Source organism: Lampetra planeri, chromosome 24 (genome assembly GCF_965212315.1).
Source record: "Lampetra planeri chromosome 24, kcLamPlan1.2.h2, whole genome shotgun sequence".
Taxonomy (NCBI): Eukaryota; Metazoa; Chordata; class Hyperoartia; order Petromyzontiformes; family Petromyzontidae; genus Lampetra; species Lampetra planeri.
Window position 1 is genome coordinate 887,359 of NC_136130.1, and position 22,481 is coordinate 909,839.

The 22,481-nt window shown below is 47.8% G+C and overlaps 1 protein-coding gene across 1 annotated transcript in view; it reads right to left on the bottom strand.

Moving 5' to 3' along the window:
• Window positions 1-15,300: 15,300 nt before the first annotated feature.
• The window catches only part of LOC144726630 (tyrosine-protein kinase Src42A-like), a 71,985-nt gene continuing 64,804 nt past the window's right edge, over window positions 15,301-22,481 (bottom strand). The window contains exons 5-8 of the mRNA XM_078605363.1: window positions 21,713-21,871; window positions 19,557-19,738; window positions 17,536-17,692; window positions 15,301-16,300 (exon numbers count right to left, since the gene is read on the bottom strand). Coding sequence (XP_078461489.1) covers window positions 16,098-16,300; window positions 17,536-17,692; window positions 19,557-19,738; window positions 21,713-21,871 — 701 coding nt within the window. The 3' untranslated portion in view covers window positions 15,301-16,097. The remainder of the gene's footprint in view (window positions 16,301-17,535; window positions 17,693-19,556; window positions 19,739-21,712; window positions 21,872-22,481) is intronic.

Here is a 22,481-nt window from a genome sequence, read left to right on the forward strand (position 1 = left end):
TTAATGATTTGCCGCGCAACGCAACACAACAACACCGTTTCCTGGCGATGCGGTGATAGAGTGCGGTCTAAGGTACACCGTCTCAAGCACCATGACCGTCACAACCCACTTGCTCCACGCCATGTTTATAACACTCAACCACTAAATCACTGAGTCGTCACGGATATAATAAGTAACGCAATAAATACAGTACGCTGATGATACACCTACCTATTCTTAGGTTTTTTCGGTAAAGTCACGTAGGTAAAACATCAAAATTAATGAAAATAAAATAAAAGAAAAAGAAAAATCACGACGTTTCGGAGGCAACACAAGTCTCCGTCATCAGGTGGGACCGTCACAGCCGAATTAGCTGCATCAAGTGAGGCAACGATTCAAGAAGTAATCCCTTATAAGTAAGTTGAAGGGGGGAGGAGAGGGGGGGGGAGCTCATCAAAATGTGGTAGCCAATGAATGGAACGTATCGGGAGGGAGGGGGGCGGGGCTCAAAGACAGCACGGTGTGCTAAGCACAACGCATCGGGAGGGGGAGGGGGGGGAGCGGGGCCAAAACAATGGACGACGACCTGGACGCGGCTGCTGCTACACACGCCAACACAATGGACAGAGAGGGGGGAGGGGAGGTCTGATACACATGATAGACAAAAGAACGAAAATGCCCATGTTTATACCAATGCTGGCTGAACAATGAAAAGAGCACTGCCAAAAAATTACTGGGGATGTTAACACTCGGTGAAGTAAAGTAAAATAGTGCCTGTCAGATAAGATGGTCCAAAAAAGTGTAATTAAGTCTTTTTTGCGTGGTTGATAACATCTTTCCAATGATTACTAAGTTTGTACCCATCATCACGGTTGAAATTATGTCTGTGTTTGTATATTTGTATGGCTTCGTGTACAAACCTTTGATGGTAGCCGGGAGGTTTGCAGAGAACCTTGGTCTCGGAAAAGACAATTTCATGAGAGCCCACCTACCTGCCCATATTTACACATCCCATCAGTGATGATTTTTTTCAGAAGCTATTGGTTTCATCGAAGCAAAAACTCTGCATCAGACTCGACATTGTGTTTAGTTTTGATGTTTGTATTGAGTTTGTTGTCCTTGCCCGCACCTCAGATTAGCAGGGTTGGCTACGTACGGTGGGAACGAAGTCCAAAATAGATAAAGAAGAGTCAAGCTGGCTTAAAGTACGTTTGATTTCTTAGAGACGTTCAAATATCGACAACATATTTAATAGACGTACTTAATACATCCTCAATTATCTACAATATATATAAAATCACTAAATAACGGGATATATCCTTAATTATAGGCAAATTGATACATTTTTGAGCACGCATAAAGAATCAAACTTAGCAACAAATATCTTGCCTTTGCGGGGACCAAGAGCAGTGGTTACCAACGGGGGTTACGTGAGGTGATTTACCAACGTGTGAAATTATATCTATCTTACATTAGAGTAATTGGTGAATGATCATGTTGTGTGAATCTCCATTATAGAGGTTTTTTTGGGTTAGATCGCGTAAATATATAAATGTGTCGTTAAAACCCGCCACAACCAACTAGTAAGGGTTGTCACGTAAACAGAACATGGCCAATTCGTCACCAGTACAGCACTAGTGTGTAGTGTATAGTGTAGTGCAGGGGTCCTCAAACTACGGCCCGCGGGCCATGGTCACTAATTGGGCTGCGCTTGTGAGCACTCATTGGGCTGCGCTTGTGAGCACTAATTGGGCTGCGCTGGTGAGCACTCATTGGGCTGCGGTGGTGGGCACTGATTGGGCTGCGGTGGCGAGCAGTGATTTGGCTGCGCTGGTGAGCACTGATTGAGCTGCGGCGGTGGGCACTGATTGAGCTGCGGCGGTGGGCACTCATTGGGCTGCGCTGGTGAATGGTTCAATGGGCCAATTGACTGGACTTGCCCCCCAGGCCTAAGGCTGCCAGCCCTCCCCTGGCTGCTCTTGACTGGCTCTCCCTCCCTCAGCTCCCTCACTTGCCCCTCGGCTCCACTCCCAGTGATATTCCTGTGTGCTGGGGATGTAGATCGCCAGCACACGCACCGCTGAGTAAATGATAGAGGGGTAATAACAGAGTGATCTCTGATCTCTGGAGGGGCTGCCTGCTGTTTTCCCGTGCTGGTCAGTGACAGACAGCCGAGGAGTAGGAAACCCAATTTAAATGACAGTAAGTGCATTTATATTCTGATTGCTATTCAGTTATATGAGGTTATATGTTGTATGTTGTGTAAGCCCCGGTTCATACTGTTGCGATTTCTGAGCAGTGCGAGTTCAGCCATATGCTTGTATGGCTGAACTTGCATTAGATTCGGAAGAAAAAAGGCACATGTGCCTTCTTTTTTCCTGCAGTGGAATCGGATCGCATGGGTCTTCTCCCCCATGCGATCAGATTCCTCTGCGAGTTCGCAGATCGCACTGCGATCTGTGAACAAAACTGCAGGTGTAATTAACTTTTTAATGGCACCCGCACCAGTGTGAGCCTGGGGTAAAAGCGGAGTTCCCCCAATCAGACTGCATTGATGGGCAGTGCAGTTTGTATGTCTCTGTGTGGGCAAAGTTATTGCTGGTATATTGTTTTTGTAGCGCTGTATATATATTGGTATTTTACTAATAGCAATTTTGACTCCCTAGGAAACAATGATGTCAAGAAAGAGAAAAATTGACTCGGAGTGTAGGATATTCAAAGAACAGTGGACTTATGATTACTTTTTCATGCAGTACAAGGAAAGAGCTGTGTGTCTGATATGCCAGAATATAGTGTATGTGTTCAAAGAATACAATTTACGTCGACACTATGAAACTCAACATAAAGATAAATATGATTGTTTGGTCGGAGAAGTGAGAAAAGATAAAATATTAAAGCTGAAAAATACATTAACAACTCAGCAAAATACTTTTGTGAAGCAGAAGCAGCTAAATATTTCATCACTGCGAGCAAGTTTTCAAGTTGCCAAGCTAATAGCGTGCACTGGCAGACCATTCGTGGAGGGAGAATTTGTTAAAGAATGCCTTCTTTCTGTTGCCAAAAAGATGTGTCCAGAGAAGGCCGATTTATTTAGTACAGTGAGTCTTTCAGGACCTACAATTACACGGAGGATTGAATAAATGGGAGACAATTTGCATCAGCATTTGCAAAACTCCACAAAAAAACTTTCCTATTTTTCCTTGGCACTCGACGAAAGCAATGATGTTCGTGATTCTGCACAACTTCTAATTTTTATTCGTGGGACGAATGACTATTTCGAAGTCACAGAAGAGCTAGCTGCACTGCAAAGCATCAAAGGAACAACTACAGGAGAGGATATCTATGAAAAGGTTTGCCAAACTGTGAATGGTTTGGAGCTGAACTGGGCTAAACTAGCCAGTGTGACAACTGATGGTGCTCCTAGCATGGTGGGGTCTAAGAAAGGAGTAATTGCTCGCATTAACCAAGAGATGGACAAACATAACCATTCTCATCCAATAGCCATACACTGCCTCATCCACCAACAAGCGCTGTGTAGTAAATCACTGAAGTGGGACTCTGTTATGAAAATTGTGGTATCTTGTGTTAACTTCATTAGAGCTCATGCACTAAACCACAGATAATTTCAGGAATTTCTGTCTGAGCTAAATGTTGACTATGAAGATGTTCTGTACCACACAGAAGTCCGTTGGCTGAGTCGAGGGAGAGTTTTGAAACGTTTCTATGACTTCCACAGATTACAGCTTTTCTGTTTTCAAAAAACAAAGAAGTACCAGAGCTCAATGATGCAGAATGGAAATGGCACCTTGCCTTTCTGACAGATGTAACAGAGCTACTCAACAGTTTCAATGTGCAACTTCAAGGAAGGGGGAAGCTCATCTGTGATATGCAATCACATGTCAAAGCATTTGAAGTAAAATTAGGCCTCCTCATCAAACAAGTGAAGGAGGAAAACTTCTGCCATCTCCCCACAACTCAAAATCTGTTAGCGGAAAAACCATTGGTTGCATTCCCAAACAAAACATGTGTGGATTCACTGGAAAAATTGCAAAAGGAGTTCCAATTTAGATTTAAAGAGCTTCATCTCCATGAACAGGACATACAGCTTTTCCATAACCCATTTTCTATTGACATTGAAAATGTGGATACAATTTACCAAATGGAACTGGCTGAACTGCAGAATTGTGACTCTCTGAAAGACGCATTCAAGTCAAGCAGCCTTCATAATTTCTATGCATCTCTCTCCTCTGAGACGTATCCTCATCTCAGGAACCATGCACTCAAAATGGCAACCATCTTTGGCAGCACTTATGTCTGTGAACAGACTTTTTCCAGAATGAAACATTTAAAATCTCCAACCAGATCTAGACTAACGGATGCACACTTGCATCACTTGTTACGACTAGCAGTGACAAATATGGAACCGGACATTGACCATCTCATTAGCCAAAAGCAGGCCCATAGTTCCCATTGAAATACTGGCAAGTTTGTTGATTTAACTTTACTTGTTCTTCATTTTAAATATTGTATTTGTTCCCGTTTTGTTTCTTCACTTCAAAATAAGATATATGCAGTGTGCATAGGAATTTGTTAATAGTTTTTTTTAACTATAGTCCGGCCCTCCAACGGTCTGAGGGACAGTGAACTGGCCCCCTGTTTAAAAAGTTTGAGGACCCCTGGTGTAGTGTATAGTAGTGTAGTGTATAATGTAGTGTATAGTGTAGTGTACTAGTACAGCACACCGGTGTGTTGGAGATCCAAGCCACAACATTTACAATCTGAGTACGACGTTTCGCCAGTAATTACAACAAACTTCATCAGGCGACAGCCAGATTTGTGGAGAAGTCCACCTGTTTAATTCCTTATATAGAGGCGTAGATGTGGTGACCACACTTCTACACTCTTGCGCAAAGTGGGGGGGGGATTACTGAGGCAACGTACATGATGCATGCACATTATGCGAGCCCTTTGATCTTGTCCTTCCTGTCCATTGTGTGTATTAAAATAGCCGTACCAATGGTAAACTATTGAAGTGTGGTGGCCGGTATAGGCATGTATTTAAATAATGTATTAGTTGATGATTCGCTTCCACGCAGCACTAAGGCGGTAGCTATCGGAACGGTTAAAGTTATTTTTATTTCTTTCAATTTCGATATACTCTCTAATTAGTCTTGGCCAGTAGTAGCTAGTTTTGTATGAATCTGCCAATATAAAATAACTACGATACAATGTCAATCCGTATGGTACCCTAGAAGGATATAAAAGACATTTCTAAACTCATGGGCCGTAAGCAACGCGGGTTTCCAAAAGGAACAGCGAGCGCATGCAAGAGCGCCCCGTCGAATTTTTATTTATTTCGCTTGCAGTTATTTTTCTAGTCAGGATAGACCTCACAAAATGGACAATGAATAACAAAAAAATTAACCCGTAAAAACTAAGTTTTTCACTATAAATCCTTTATATGCGTGGCGGCTAGAGTCCTCTCGTCCTCTGGCTTGAGATGGCTGCCACCTATGGGTCAGATGATTGCCTGCCACCATTAAGCAATTGGTAATTAAATATAAAAAAAAAATTCCTAAAAAGTGTAAAGTTATGGAAAAAAATTTTCACGAAAATAAATTGTCACGCACAACGAGTCTGTGTGCAAAATGTCAGCTCGATTGGATCACGGGAAGTGGGTTAAAAAACGACCGAAAGATTTGCACGGTCGTAAGCGCGCAAGCAAGCAAGCAAGTGAACTTAATATAAAGGATTTAAAAATTAACCCGTAAAAACAAAGTTTTTCACTATAAATCCTTTATATGCGTGGCGGCTAGAGTCCTCTCGTCCTCTGGCTTGAGATGGCTGCCACCTATGGGTCAGATGATTGCCTGCCACCATTAAGCAATTGGTAATTAAATATAAAAAAAATTCCTTAAAAGTGTAAAGTTATGGGAAAAAAATTTCACGAAAATAAATTGTCACGCACAACGAGTCTGTGTGCAAAATGTCAGCTCGATTGGATCACGGGAAGTGGGTTAAAAAACGACCGAAAGATTTGCACTGTCGTAAGCGCGCAAGCAAGCAAGCAAGTGAACTTAATATAAAGGATTTAAAAATATACCCGTAAAAACAAAGTTTTTCACTATAAATCCTTTATATGCGTGGCGGCTAGAGTCCTCTCGTCCTCTGGCTTGAGATGGCTGCCACCTATGGGTCAGATGATTGCCTGCCACCATTAAGCAATTGGTAATCAAATATAAAAAAAAAAATCCTAAAAAGTGTAAAGTTATGGGAAAAAAATACACGAAAATAAATTGTCACGCACAACGAGTCTGTGTGCAAAATGTCAGCTCGATTGGATCACGGGAAGTGGGTTAAAAAACGACCGAAAGATTTGCACGGTCGTAAGCGCGCAAGCAAGCAAGTGAACTTAATATAAAGGATTTAAAAATAGATATATCCATGTAAATTATTCATACATTTATTTTTCAGAAACATGTTGGGTCATGCAAGGTGGTGGGGGAGGGGGGCTACACTCGTTTGAAACTAAATTCAACCTTTGTTGGGTGCCAGTAGCCAACGAAGGTTGAATTTAGTTTCAAACGAGTGTCGTAGAGGCCACGGGGTTGGCCGAGAGGTGCGAATCTGCAGGCGCGAGGGGTTCCAGACCGGGGGAGGGGAGAGGGGGGTCCAAGGAGGGGATCGGAGGAGGCGGGAGGAGCCGCTCGCTGGCGGCCCGCTGGTGTTTGTCTCCACGTTCGTGTGCCGGGGCCGTGACGCATGTCCACTTGTGCCTCCTTGCTGCATTGTTTGTCAAGAGTCGTCCCTCCCTGACAGGCAATACGCGCGGTGCCCACAGGCGCTCTCTCTTCGTGAGTGAATTGTACGTACGGACGTCCTTCTGTGGAGTAAATCCCGCCTGAGTTGTCTCCACACCGCACCTCGACATAAGTAACGGGATAAAAAAAATATATACGTTGGCACTCTGTCTCCTGTACGTGTCTGTCTCTCCACTTAAAATGTGAGTATTTTTTTTTATTCTTTATTAATTTCCACCCCGTTTGATCCATGGATAAATAGGCTTCATAGCAACCCCGGGGTGCCTCAAATCCAACAGAGCGCAGAGCGCCAACAATCACAGTGAACGCTGCGCTCTGTCCTGCTCAAGTAAGAGGAGTGGAGTGGACAAGCTCGCCACACACATGCTGCCCCGAAACAGCTCCCCGTCACCTTGAGCCAACGACCGTCAGCAAGAGATCTGAGGAGGCCACGCAACCGCCGTCGTAGTGGAATAGGCCCTCGGGGTAACAAAGCCGACCGAGACATCGGGGATATGACGGCCTGCGTGTCCTGAGTTGCTGATAGAACCTGCGACTGTATGACGCAGGATATTTATTTATAATGGAGGAATACGATGAGCTAAAGGGTTCTTTTCACACATGTCCAGTCGGGGCACGGGGTCAGAACCTTACAACAACAAGCAATACAACAGGACGACAGGAGTGCTAAATATAGGAGAGGTAAGCACATCACTAATAACAAATATTCAAATAAAACGAAACTGTTTTATTTTACCAGGTAAAGCCCACTGAGCTTTTAGCTTATTTTTCAGAAGTGACCTAAGCTACAAATGATAGCTCAACGATGTGGCTTATCACGTAGACATTTAGAGCAGTCATGGACAACAATGGCTGGCAAATCTCTCCACCGTCATACACAGGACAGGCAGAGTCATGGAAGCATGGCAGCAAGCCAAAGTCATCGCTATTCTAAAACCCAGAAAGCCGCAAGACTCCAGCTGCAGGCCACTATCGTCCCTCGTGTCCTCCACCTCCAAGCTGGCGGAACGTGCCGTGCCAGACTCTCCCCCATTATCGACGATCAACTGCCTCCTAACCGAAGCGGGATTTCAAACTGGCCGTCGCTGCTGCAGTCTGATCATTGCCTGGTCTCCGGAGTCAACAGAAAACCGGCACAGCAACTGGTGATCTATCTGCTGCCCATAACACCGTTTGGTGCCACGGCCTCCTGCCACTCTTCACCGACTGATGCTCAGCAACCGCACTCTCAAGGTGCAGCTCGCTGCTGAACACCGCCACAAGAGAACCATGAACAATGGCCTCCCTCAGTGCTCAATACAGGCAAGTTCACGATGCTGATAGCACAGCCTTTACTGCACTGGACACCAACCCCGAGAACATTGCCAATATCCTAACAGCTGATCTTTATTGGAGGCATATTTCTGTCACTGGAGACTTTGACTAAATCCCTCCAAAACCACCACAAGCGCTCTCCACCTAAACAATCACTCAGCAGGTGCCACCCCTTGAAGTGTCCTCCTGTAGTCGCCCAGTGCGCTATGACCCCACTCCAAAGATATCTAGGGGTCATCACGGACAGAAGCCTGACCCCTTCTCCTTTGGCGGAGGCGGGATTGGACTTGGCCCATTATCTCTCCGCCTGTCCATGGTCCTTTAAAATATGCACCTCTTTGGGGAAGTCAACAGCGGTATTCCTCTGGATACATTTCCCCCCATCCCCATCATAGGAATGTGGAACATCCACCACTGGCTCTGCGGGGATGTAAACAAAGGAGCACCAATGCCTCAGTGTGGCTCATTTGCACTCGTGTAGAGGACTCGTGTTTATAGGGCTCGTGTTTATAGGACTCGTGTTTATAGGACTCGTGTTTATAGGACTCGTGTGTATGGGACTCGTGTGTAAAGGACTCGTGTGTATAGGACCCGTGTGTATATGGCTCGCGTATAAAGGACGCATAAGGGCGACCATTATTAAATGTTAATCGTCACTCGCGGCAAACAACTACCGCCATTACTGCCTATCTTAAGCCAGGATAAAGGAGGAGGGTTTGCGTCTGGTGGCAACCGGCTGTAAAACACTGAAGCCCCGAAGTGGGCAGAGGATGCGAAGAATCTCGGGACCCAATGACTTTGCCACTGCAGGGAGTGCAGACCTGGCGGTGGTCGTTGCGTCGTCTGCACACATCGAGATGCAGAAACAAAATGGGAAGAGCAGAAGGTTGTTGGGGAGCAAGATAAGATTGGCCACATGAAATATTGGAACAATGACAGGAAAAGGTCAGGATTACCAGGCTGCTTGAGGAGGAGAGTCAACGTTGCATGCATCCAGGAAACAAAACGGGAAGGCAGCAGAGCGAAAGAGATTGGATGTGGTTTTGAATTGCTATACCATGAAACAACAGCAATGAGAAATTGGATTGGAGTTGTGCTGATTGAGGCGATGAAGACGAAGGTGTGGAAATCAGAAGAGTGAATGACAGACAGAAGATAGTTAGACTGGTACTGGACAGTGGGGTTGTAAATGTGGTGTCTGCATAAGCCCCGCAGATGGGCTGCAGTGGGCAAGAGAAGGATTCATTTAGGGAGAGCTTAGACCAGGAGCTTCAGAGCTTACTGGTAGATGAAGCAGTGGTGATGGGCGCAGACTTAAATGGAAGAGTGGGAAGAAGTAAGGACAGATATGAAAGGAACCATGGTGGATGTGGATATGGCAGTAGGAATGGGGGAGGACATTCTTCGAATAGTCCAAGCCAATGCTTTTTGAGTGAATACCTACTTCCAGAAGCAGGAGGGACATGTGATGACCTGTCAGAGTGGAGAAGTGAAGAGCCAGCTAGATTTAGTTTTGGTGAGGAGAAAGCACCTAAATGGAGTGAAAACTACAAAGTGATCCCGGGAGAGTTTGTGATTGACCAACAGATTACCAGCGAGAGACTGCGTCGTGAAAGGAGATAGGAAGAGGAAGGTGAGACAAAAGAACTGTAGCAGGGAGAACTTAAAAAGTGTAAGGCCTAGGGGGAGCGTGAATGAAAAATGGGAACTGGTGAGTGGAATACTGAAAGCAGCAGGTATTACCGTGGGAGACATCTACCATGTGAATCTCGTTAAGAACAGTGAAGGACGATCAATCTTGGATGAGATCAAGTTTAGAGATGGAATGAGTACTTTGAGAAGTTGCCAAATATGGAAAACCCAAGACACGAGATGGCTGAGAAACATCAAAGAGTAGAAGTAGTTGCACAGACTACAGCCAGAGAAGAGGTAGTGGCGGCTCTGGGGAGCATGACATATCAAAAGGCAGTGGGGTCAGATGAGATTCCAATGGATGTTTAAATCAATGGGAGAGAAGGGTGTTGAAATATTGATGGGGCTGTTTGGGAATATCTGGATGGTTCCCATCTTTGAAGGAAAAGGTGATGTACAAGTGTCAGAACTACATATCATTGATGAGCCACACCATGGAACTGGGAAAGGATCATAGAAAGGAGGCTGACGAAGCTGGTGGATATTGGTGAGAGTTTGGATTCACAGGGAATGTCAACAATGGATGCAATCTTTGCACTGATTGATCGAGAAGTTCAGAGAGAACAGGAAAATTACGTGGGTCCGAAGGTGCAAGTGATGCAAGTGGAAGGAGAGAGATCAAGAGGAAGGCAGAAGAAGATGGAGGTGGAGCGATGTGGTGCGATCAGATATGGTGGCCTGAGGAGTGGAAAGAGAGATGGCATAGGACAGGGCAGTGTGGAGGTTGGCAAGGATTGTGGACCCCACACGAGTAGGACAAATGTGTGGAAGAATAAGTTAACCATTCGGCTGGCTGCTTCTTCAGGGACGATCCTGATTGCTCACCCGGGATCGCCACTCCTTATCTGTGTCCGTTCGACCAGCGAGCATGGGGACTGACTGGGGAGGCTCGTGATGAACGCTGCTACTGGGCAGTTGGAGGCAGTCGCCCTCCAACAACAACATCGGAGCGCAGAGGAGCGACGCTCACAACAATGAGCGGAGCGCCGGGCGGCTGCAAAGCAGCAAAGTTGGCACAGCAGAGGGGTACATCTCTTGCATCTGCCAGCAGTGATCTCAGTCAACCCATTGGCACCTGCTGGATCTGTCCTGTGACCTGTCAGGAACGAGCCTTTGACACTTCACGTGACCTCAAAGTGCACCTAGCCTGGCATAGGCGCCATGGTGACGTTGCCGCCACTTCGTAGCGAATTGCGGGTATTATTGGTTATTGGGATTTCAAAGGGGAGTGCGTGGTGGGGGAGGCGTGAGAACCTTTGGGAGGACATGAGGCATAGAAGGGACACGGGGGCGAGGACAGCTCGAGGTCTTGATCTCCTTCGGTGCCACGCCTGTTGAGACAAGCCCGGCCGTGGGTAACTCTGCGACCGCGATCTTCTACAACTTGTGAACAAGGGGGAGCGATGGGGCTCTCGGAAAAAAAGAGATGTGTGTGTGGCGTTGGAGTCGTGACAGAACGCCACAAATCATTTGCACCGAGACAGAAAACACACGGGAGAAACAAACGTGACGTTTATTATCATTTATAATTATCACACACGCGAGCCGGACCATGAATCATATTCCCTCGTTTAGAGTGGAGGCTGTCTCAGCCTCTCTCAGTCCAGGGCAAGGATGCTTGCTTGCATCGTTGCTGCATAACAAAAAACCCCACAAAACTCCGATATCGCTCGTCGTGTAGATGCGTGTGGCTCAGTGTGCTCTTGTGTCGAGTTCCGCTCTCACAATGCTTGTTGTTTGCTCGGAGGAATACATTCCGCTACTAACGCGATACGCAGGAAACCTAAAAACGAATGCCACACGCAGACTTCCGCGTGCCCAATCCGCAGTGCTCTTATTATTGTTGTTATTGCTATTACTATTATTATTGTTGTTGTTATTGCTCGAGACTAATTCCTCCTTGGTGCGGGGGGCCAGTCGTGCAGGCCGTACAGTGGCATGAAGCGACCTCGGGAAACTGTAAGCCATTGAAGATCAGAAATAATAATAATAATCATCATCAATCGTTGCATTTATCGGGCACTTGAATGCCTCGGGAACTCGAAAGTGCCTCAAGTCACACCTCATCTCAAACATTCGAAGGGCACTCCCGTGGCAGCTGTCACCCACGGTACAGAGTTGACTTGGCACCAGCCCTGCAAGTGGGGGGGGAGGGGGGCATGTTTATCACTTTGTTGTGTAAATCTTTGCCCTATTTAAGACCGGAAGCAAGTAGATCTCTTCATAATTCTGGCAAAATCGCCCCGGATGACGCTGGATGATGTCATTACCGGCGAAACGTCACGGTACTCAAATTGTGATTGTTGTGGATTTACTCTCCAACAGCATCACTGGTGGGCTGAAGTAGTAACTCATTGGAACGTTTTGTTTGCGTGACAACACTTACTGGTTGGCTGTGGCGGGTCACTTACGCGATCTAACCCACAAACTTGAATGATGTGTACATCCGAATTGCAGGTCATTTTTCAAATTTGAGCAAAATTTGGACCGTGACGCCGGCACACAGTGGGCCCCACTTGTATTTGAATGTCACGCAACGTATAACGTCCACTGCAAGTTCAGGAGACGGGGCCGTAGTATTTCACGTTTAATACACTCGCAGCATTAACCTGGGCCACATGCCAGATCCGAACTGCAAAACCCCTCGCAAAGAGTGCGGCTGCCGTCCTCTTCAAACCACATGCGCTCGGTGACCGCGTGATGTCTTCTGCCAGTCTGGAGCTGCCGCCGAGTGCCTGACGCCTTCGGAACCGGTCACTGGGCAGCACTCGGCATATTGAGCAATCGATTCACTTATTATGTACACGTCTCGAGTGCAGCATGGTCAACGAATGACCGCACACATTTCATACCTCACACAGTGCAATGCTGAAGGCGGGTCTGCTGAAAAACATGTATAGACAATGCCATCACCCTGTTCAAAGAGAGACATATATCCTTCAAACATCGTCGAAGAAGAGCGATGATTATTATTAATATCGTTCACCTGCAGAGGTTTCCAGTTATTATCACAAACAGCACCCGACGTTATCAGTAGCAGCGTGTGCTAATGTGCAATGTGAAGTCACAAACGCTCCTAAGGTGAGCGAGCGGCTCGCGATCGGAAGGTCCGTGAGTTCCCATCATCCCTCAGGGTTAGATTTAAAAAAAAAAATCACTTCGCGAGGAAGTCCACAGTGTTTGTCCTTAACACGGCGCCAGGCTTTCGTGACCAATGTTATTATTCGCTGCATGAGTACAATGCGTGTTGGACACCCTCCTCCAGACGTCCGCACCCAATTGTTAAATGTGCGTGGATCTCTCTCCAACACTACCCATGTGCTGCTGGAGCAGCAATCAGTTGTTCGTCACGTGACAACTTTATTCACCGGCTATGTCGAGTCAAGGAGGGTGTAACGACACACATTTTACTCGCACGGCGACCCAACCCAGAAACCAATTATTTGTAGTTATTTTTTGGATAGACTCTCCTCCCTCCATAGATATCCGGACTTACTTCAAATGATTCAGGGGGCTGTAAACAGGAGTTGTCTCCATCGCCTCGATGCTCCTTTGACTTCTGAGGCCAGTAACAATTAAAATCTCCGGTGATATCCACTCATTGTCTCCATTTAATGTCACGATTCGCTCACACAGCAGATACGCACTTTGCATGGTTGTGGAGCGAGTTAAATATATTTGGCCGCAGGGATCACATCAACCAGTCCACAAACAATTGAGAAAAATAATCCATACGCAATGTTACGTACAAGCAGCGTAATATTTGATTCGGTTCATAAAATGTTTACCTGCGAAATCCCTACCATATTAACCGCTTCTCTGCACTGGCTTTAGGTAATACGTGTAGAATTGCTTTACAAATTCTGTTACCGATGGTTAAAGCACGACATGCAATGGCACCAGATGTACTCGTCAGAGTTCGTTGTTCCCATTCAGCTTTAGCAGCGTGTGATAAGGTCGCCTGAGAGCAGTGGCCCCTGCTCTGCATTGCGAGGGTCAGGCTCAGGAGGAGAGGAGGTGGCTTTGTGTGTTCAGGCTCCACAACTGTGGAACTCTGCCCCAACGCATCAGAGGTCGCCTCGCAGGAGCTACGGTTAACTCAAGGCTTAAGGCCCATTTCTATACTCTCGCCTTTTGATTTTACTCTGGTATCTTGCGACAATTTTACCCTTTAGTTTTTCCTTCTCTTTGTGTTTTTACAATTATACGAGCGTTTACACATTTGTCTTTCTGAATTTTTTTTTGCCTTAACCTCGTGTGAAGTGGCCTTGAACTCTTGTGGCATTAAAGGTGCGCTCTCTGGAGACTATCATTATTATTATTTGATCATTATTATGGGTGGAAAATGTACCTTGCATGTCAATATGATTCCCTTTGTGTAAAAAAATCACGGCGGAAGCCAGAGGGCGCATGGGGCCGCACACGGACACCAACAACAGCCAACGGGGGGCCACGGCGCCAAGTAGCGAGCGTCGTTGCATTTCGGAAAGGGTCATTTTTGCCGTGATATTTCCACGAGGTTTGTGGATTACCGGCACTTACGGTGATCACAAGTAAGTTTTGTCCGAGACAACTTTCGTTTTTTTTGCGTCCTGTTTTTTCTGCAGCACAATTGTCTTTGCTCTGATTTATATTGCTTCATTGCTGTACTTAGCTTCTATATCATTGCTTTGATCATTTAGGTGACCCGGCTAACTTTTGCAGATCAGACACTCATCCTGCTCTGTTGAATTCTCACCTGGTCACACAAAATCAACTTGAAACTCAAAACTTCGAACCGGCACCTTTATGTGTTTAACAACATTCACAACAACCACAAATAACATCTCGCACATTTCCCAGCGGCGACCGACGAGAACCAAAAAGAGCCTAGGGATCCGCTTGTAACCATGGGCGACATGCCGAGGGCCCGGTCGCGAGACAACGCCACAGCCGCTACTTCCCGGGGTAACGCGTCAACGCATCTCAGCGAGCGAAGAAGTGGTGAGCAGACTCGGGTGCAAAACCAGGAGAAAGTTCGCGTGCGACCAGGCTCATCGGTCACGGCTGGGCCATTGCGTTACTCGGCCGCCTGGCCGATAACGTCGAGGGGCCCAGGCAACACGGGCAGAAGGAGGCCGGTTGAAACCCTTGCAGATACGGCGACGGGATCGGTTCACATCGCCCGTCCCGGAATTCACGGCCCAGAGCCCTTTAAGGTTTGGATTTTCTGAGACGCGTCGAGAGCGTTTTTTGGCTTCATGGTGGTAGCAAAAACAAACCCAAATCCAGTTAAAGTCGCAGCACCAACGGACGCCCCTCGACACGCACGCCACACTTGCAAAGGCGATAACACTGCATCAGGGTCATTAAAATCGGTAAGACAGTTTTTCACGGCAAATCGTAATGTTTCAATATGATTTATCCTCGTCATCCCCACGGATTATGAAGAAAAAAAACAACCCCTAAATGGGCAGTGGAGAATAACAACTCCCCCCCCCACCCACCCCCGCACTCCGACCCACCTACACGAACGGCTGCTCGACGATACAAATTCACCCCAAACCCCCCGTGGTGCGGCGGCCACCAACCATCAATATTTTCTCTCGGACTCGCGACTGCAGCTGCGGGGAATGGCTCGACGGACGTCTGCAGTCCGCGCAGGCTGGTTTAGAGAAACGTTTAAAAAAGCAGAGCGACACGTTGAGCGTGGTCCCGAGAGCATTTGGTGTCACGGCAACGCACGTTTGCAGAATGCTCATCGCAGTACCAGGTCGATTGCTTCCGTTTTTGTCTCTGTTAGCGAATCTGTGGCTGAGACGAACAGGAAAGCGACGTACGGGTATCTTTAGGCAAAACAAGTGATTTCGGTGAATGTACCTTTCGACGTCGCCGCCGCTGGATGAGGCTGGGGCTATGGCTTAACATTCCCTCGGGCGAGAACGCGAGGACCTCCGTGACCACCGTCACCCGCCCTTCCGCGCCCGTACATCTCCCGCCGCCGCTGTCTAATGCGTCGGAAGCCGCATCGACACAGCGGGCGGGCACGAGCCTCACGGCGCAGACCCCGGCAGCCCTCCACGTTTGCTTCACGGACGACGCAGGAGCCAGCAGCACGCACGCACGCGCGTGTTGCACAATCTCCGGCATCTCCGCAGGGACCGCACACCGCATAGATGGGGTGCGCTGGCACTCCGCGAATCCACTGCCGTTATCGGATCCCCGCAGAGCTAGCAGCCGGGAGCTCCTTCTCGCCCGCCCGTGCGCGCGCATCCACGGTTAGGGGAAAGGCCGAGAGGAGTCTCGTTCCTCTCACGAGAGGAACTCGTGAGGCTCCGAATAGTCCGTGATGAGGTCCTCCAGCTGGTGGTCGAGCTGCAGGAACGACGGTCGGCAAGCCTCCTCCTTGTGCCAGCAGTTGTACATGATGGAGTAGAAGTCTCGCGGGCAGTTCGCGGGACACGGCATGCGGTAGCCGTGTTCCAGCTCCTCCAGGACCTCCGCGTTGGTCATCCCTGAGTGTGGGGGGGGGGGGAGACAGTGGTACACGGCGCTGGATGCAGGGAGACACGGCGGAGTGGTTGGCATGCTCATTCACTGGAAAGCCAAAGTGGTTTCCTGCTCGAATGAGCAGTGAGGCATTGGTATTCATCCCTTGCCTACAAACCTAAGCCAATGGTGGATATTCCACATTGTCCTGGCAGGGGGGCAGGTCTCTGCATGGATAGGACAACTGTCGTTGACCTCCCCACAAAGTGGTTTTATAGACCGTGGAGGGATGGTGGGCTGCATCCAGGTTTGAACTTGCAACCTTCCGATTGCGAGCTGTTCACTATGCAGCTGAGCCACCTGGACATACAGAAAGAATGAAGCCCAACACGGGTGTTGCACAGCATGCATGGACGCGCATTGTTCATGTGTGTGTGTGTTAATGTGTGGTGCTGGCCACAAAACTACCCCCTTAATGCCCACCCACCACATGCGCTCACGACCAGCACTTTCCCAGCAGCGTGTGTGGCTATATGGGGATTATTTGTCTCGTCTCTGCACGTGCGTGCGGAGCGGTCATGCATTCCAAGCCCAGTGGACCGCAGTTTGATTCCCACTCAGGACCAAGAACTGTGGTGAATATTTTAACTGATGTTGGGCCTTCCCCAGGCCGACAGGCCTAAATGAGTGTGGCCTTCAAAGGTGCTCGCTAACAACATTTTTATTTGGCCACGTAAAAAAAAGATTTTAAAAAAATGTACAAATCCCATCAGTCACATGGCCATCTGGGAGTAAAACATTTTTCGCAGCACTTGGTTGAACGCAAGCAAACTCTGGATGAGTTTTGACATTCAGTGCCTCATAATGTTGTTACTGTATGTAAAACTTTAAGGGGATGTTTGTCATCGTGTAGGTGTTGTGTGGAGCGGTGGAACAGCGGCTGGCGCATTGCGGTACGAACCCAGCAAACCCGAGGCTGATTTCCGCTCACGGCTGTGAACAGTGACAAATATTTCAACTGGTACTGGGTCTCCATTACGTCGACTCAGATGAGCAGCTGGTTCGGTGTGTAAATATCAGCACTGTGGGGAGACAAAGGCGGCCGGGCGTGGTGCTGGCCGCCCACCCCACGCGTGCCGTGCTGGCGTTCCACAGGTGGTCGCTCACAGCACCTCACCCCAACAGTGCGTCAGGGGCTATACGGCGGGACCTTGGGTCTTGGTGTGTGGTTTAAGGCGTTTTCTCTGCTGCTGCTGCTCACCCGCGTAGGGCACCTTTCCGTACGTGACGATCTCGTACAGCAAGATGCCAAACGACCACACGTCCGACTTTATGGTGAAGCGGCTGTAGTTGGCTGCTTCGGGGGCCGTCCACTTCACGGGGAACTTCCCTCCCTCCCGGGCGATGTACTCGTCATCCTGCGATCAAACACGGACAAAAATTCCCCCGTATAGCCTATAACAGCCTGTTGAGGCGAGGTGCTGTTAGCGAGTAGGAGCACCTATGAAGGTCGGCACAGCGCAAGGTGGGGGTGGGTGACCAGCACCACCTGCCGGCCACCTCTGTTTCCCTAGTGGCGATGTTTACACATCGCACCAGATACTCATTTGAGGCTGAGATGACCTAGGGGAGGCCCCGGACCGGTGCAGATAATCGTCACTGAGGCTGTTTCTTCCTGACCTGCTTTTTTGCTTTTACCATCTACATAACAAAGGCTCAGTCCCATTAGCAGCAGCCGCACATTAACAACTCTGGCACCTCCCCCTCTCAACCAGTCTACATAACAAAGGCTCAATCCTTTATTATGTAGACTAGCCGTAGCTTCAGCTTCACCAACCTTATCATAATAATAAAAAAAACTCCTATCCAGAGGCCAACCCTGGCTCCTCCCCCCTCAACCAGTATATATACAAGGTCGGATCTCTTGGAATTTCTCATTTACTTGATACAGCAAGCGTGCTGTAACGGTTCCACCTGCAGACGGAAGCTTGTGTTGCCTCCGAAACGTCGTGATTTTTATTTTATTTTTATTTTACGTTTATTAATTTAAATTTTTAACCTACGTGACTTTACCGAAAAAAACCTAAGAATATGAATCCTTGTAGTCACGAAAGCTTCAAATCTAGAAGACAACCAAATACTTAAGGCTCCTTAGTTTTGTTACATATGGCCCTTTTTGTGTTACTTATGTTTTCCAGAACGGCGCTATTCATTATTCTGTGTTGTAACATAGAGAGGGTTCTGTTAGTTCACTCACATTGGTTCAAGAAAAGCCTGACGGCTGATGAGACAGTGAATGTAGCTTGTGCTGAACCAATTCTGTTAAAATTATGCACTCCCAGAAGGCTGTGTGACTAATGCGAAAACAAAATCGATATTATTTATTTGCTTTTTAATATGTGAAGGCAGATTGCCTGCTTATTTATTTTGTTTCTTATAATCTCCACAATGCCGGTCATGAATATTTTGAGGTAAATCCAAAACAACAACAAAAATCACGCTCATCCCAAACGTTGCGTCGAGGCCGGATTTTGGGAGTTTCTGGACGACGGTGATCCGAACGTCGGGAGCGGGTCGCTACCGTTCAGCCAGGTGAGAACTCAAGGAGCTAGGATTGCCCCATTTACAAGAGTAGCCTGGGTAAAGTTCAGTCTGTGACTCGAACCCAGGTCACTCACTGTCAAAGGCAGCCATGTAGTATGTACGTTGAACTTCTTTTGCACGGTACATAGCCAACCGTGCTAATCAGAGGTGCGGAGGAGGGCCAAGAAACTAAGCAGAAAAAACTGTTCTAAAGAAAATTATTTTGAATCTAGACGATTTAAAAGTCCACTGTTCCAGTGGCTTCCTAATATCGGAAGGGAGAGCATTCCAGACGGCCGCAGAAGCACATCTGAAAGCGTGCAATATGGTAACCATCTTTGTTCGATGGCCAGCCAAAATCCGCTGCGAGGATGACCGGAGTTCGAATGGTGGTTAATGCTCCTTGACGAGATCATCAAGGTATTGTGCTTCATTTGTGGCAAGCACTCTGTGTGTAGTAATCAGAAGTGACCTCATGACACATTAGTTCGGCAACCGGAATCCAATGCGAGCTCGGCGAGCACTGGACGGACACGGTCGAATCTTGCAGTACCCGCCACCACACGTGCCAGAAAACATTTGCACACGCTGCAGCTGTAGAGACGGACTGATCGGGTGGGGGAGCGGCAACGCTGCGGGGCCCCTCCCCCTCAAACCAAGCCCCCGCGCGCCACGCACACGCCGGCGCCGGCGACCCACCTTGATGACGCGCGCCAGCCCGAAGTCGGCCACCTTGCAGGTGAGGTTGTCTCCAACCAGGATGTTCCGCGCCGCCAGGTCGCGGTGGATGTAGTTCTGGGCCTCCAGGTAGGCCATGCCCGACGCCACCTGCACGGCCATGTTGATGAGGTGGCACATCTTCAGGACGCCCCCCTCGTCGTCTGCAAGTAAAGGCGCGCGCGACGCACAACGAACGTCGGGGACGGCGTCAAGTTTGATTTTGTTTGACCAGATGACAACTCACGAGACCAAGGATAGAGTCTCATTTGCAAGAGTGACCTGGGTCGCCAAAGATAAATGAATAAGCAAAGAAAAAATTACAATCACGAAGAAACCAACGATGCAGAAAAGATAAATGAGAGAAAAAAATAAGCAAATAGAATCGAGAAAAAAACCAACCGGATTACAAAAAAACAAGCGCATTACGGACAGAATTGAACACAGTGCACAAACTTAAATAATTGTAACATTAAATTATTTATCTTGAAATGAAAGTAGGCTACAACAAATTAATTTTAAAAACAGGAGTAAATTTCAGTTACAGAATTATCCACGTGAACGGATTTAGCGGTGACGGTTGCACTAGTATGGACAGGCACATGGATGTACCAAGTCAAACGCAACTGCGAGTGAAGATATCACGGAGGTTCAACAGCTCCACGGCAGCCAGATGGAGATTTCTAATTCTCAAGAGCCGGAATTTAGGCAAATTATACGAAAACCCAAATGTGAGTGTCATAGTGTTTTTGTGCAGTAATTGGTAACTGGAGCTGCCGTGGTTCAAACGGAATCCAGGTAGCCAGTCCGATTCAATCTCCCGGCGTGGCAGTTTAAACCACGGTGCAAGTTTAATAAATCCCCAACACCACCGCTTCTGCCAAACCAGCAGTGTCAATGGGTACAACCACGGTTAGTCGATCGTCGAGCAGAGTGTGGATACTCCCACCTACTCCAGCAGTGGAAGAGTAGACCAAATACTATCTGGAGTTTGCTCGAGTGGAGGTCCCACAGACCCTGGTCTTGGGTTAGCAGGCGAGAATTTGGGGTTGCCACCATCCCCCCACCCCTCCTCTTTCTGTTGGTTACATTCAGGACTTGGCTCATGCAGCTGCTATGGCTGAGGAGAAACCCCTCAGCTCAAATACAGTGAGGGAAAAAAGTATTTGATCCCCTGCTGATTTTGTACGTTTGCCCACTGACAAAGAAATGATCAGTCTATAATTTTAATGGTAGGTTTATTTGAACAGTGAGAGACAGAATAACAACAACAAAATCCAGAAAAACGCATGTCAAAAATGTTATAAATTGATTTGCATTTCATCAGCTGCGTAACGCTGCGTGAAAGCTACCTAGTGTATCACCCCATACAAAGAGTTGGGTATTTTCAGCCACAGTTATGCCCTCCCTTCTCTCGACTTACAAAACGTGGAGCCCTTTAAAGGAACATCTGTGCTGATTTGAAACATGTAGGCTGGCCTGCCTATGTTCCATCCTAGGTTTAACCAGATTGTATTGTGTGAGGAGCTTTCAGATCTTTGAAAGATCTGGACTCCGTACTATTAGTAAGCTCCTCCAGCAGGCGAAGCTGCTTTGGCTGGGTCATGTAGCCCGCATGCCCAGTCACTTCATAGGCAAGCAGCTTCTGCTTGGCCAGATAGAGGGGGCTAAATGGATGTTGCAAGGGCTAGAGAAGAGGTGGGCTGATGTGGTATAAAAGGATGTGGAGCTGAGTCGAATGGTACTGGCCGTGTCAAGATCGGCCTCAGTGGAAGAGGCTCATGAAGGATTGCTACCTGGGCAGTTGGAGGCAGTCGCCCTCCAACAACAGGGGAGGGCAGAGAAGCGATGCTCACAACAATGAGCAGAGCAAGTTGGCACAGTGGAGAGCACAGGTGGTATGTCTGCCAGTCATCTCAGTCAACCGTGACCTACCGGCGGGCACTCGACACTTCACTGTCTTTAAGGTGCACATAGCCTGGCATAAGCGCCGTGGTGATGTCATCGTCACTTAGTGGAGAATGGCGGTTGGTATTGTTGTTGTTGTGAGTGTGCGTGTGAGTGTGCATGTAAGTGTTAGCGCCTGTGAGTATGAGTGTGAGCGCGTGTGTGTGAGTGTGTGCGTGCGAGCGGCTCACTCTGCAGGTACTGCAGCAGGCTGCCGTTCACCATGAGCTCCGTGATGATGTAGATGGGCTCCTCCGCGGTGCACACAGCGTACAGCTGGATGAGGTTGCAGTGCGTGAACCTCTTCATGATGTGCGCCTCAGCCAGGAACTCTTCGGGCACCATGGCTCCTGTGGGGACGCAAGGCCCAGAGGGCCCAGAGTGTCAAGCGGCCGGCAACAAACAGCAACTGTCAAAGTTGTGAGCGACAAAGAGAGGAAACGCGATTCTGGAAGTGACCAAGGATATCAGAAGAAAATAGACTCAACGCATTCGCCAATAGTACCGTGGCCTTAAGAGGAAAAATATGAAAGGTGACGTTTCAAGCAATGACCCAAAACATCGCCTACTTTCTAAGTGTTCATGTTACGTATTTATTTATGTATTTACCTATTTCTTTTTACGGCCACAGTGTTGTCGACACATGTGTGGGGGGTTTTATGTTATTTGTGGTTGTGCACCACTGACAATGCAGCAACAGCATCACCAGATAAGTGGAGGTTCTTACAAGAGCTTGGGGAATACCACGACGAAAGGAGGGGATTCCAAAGTGGAGCAGTGTAATGGGGAGAAGCAGAGAGAGAGAAGTGATGTGATCTGCAATGAGTTTCACGTGAGAATCTATTGCCAAGCAGATTATTATTTGGCGTTGGCGCTGATGCAGGCGTTGCGAGTGGTGCACAATTAACAAAAAAACACTCAACGTGTTTAGGCATATAGAGGAGGCTCCACGCGAAGCTT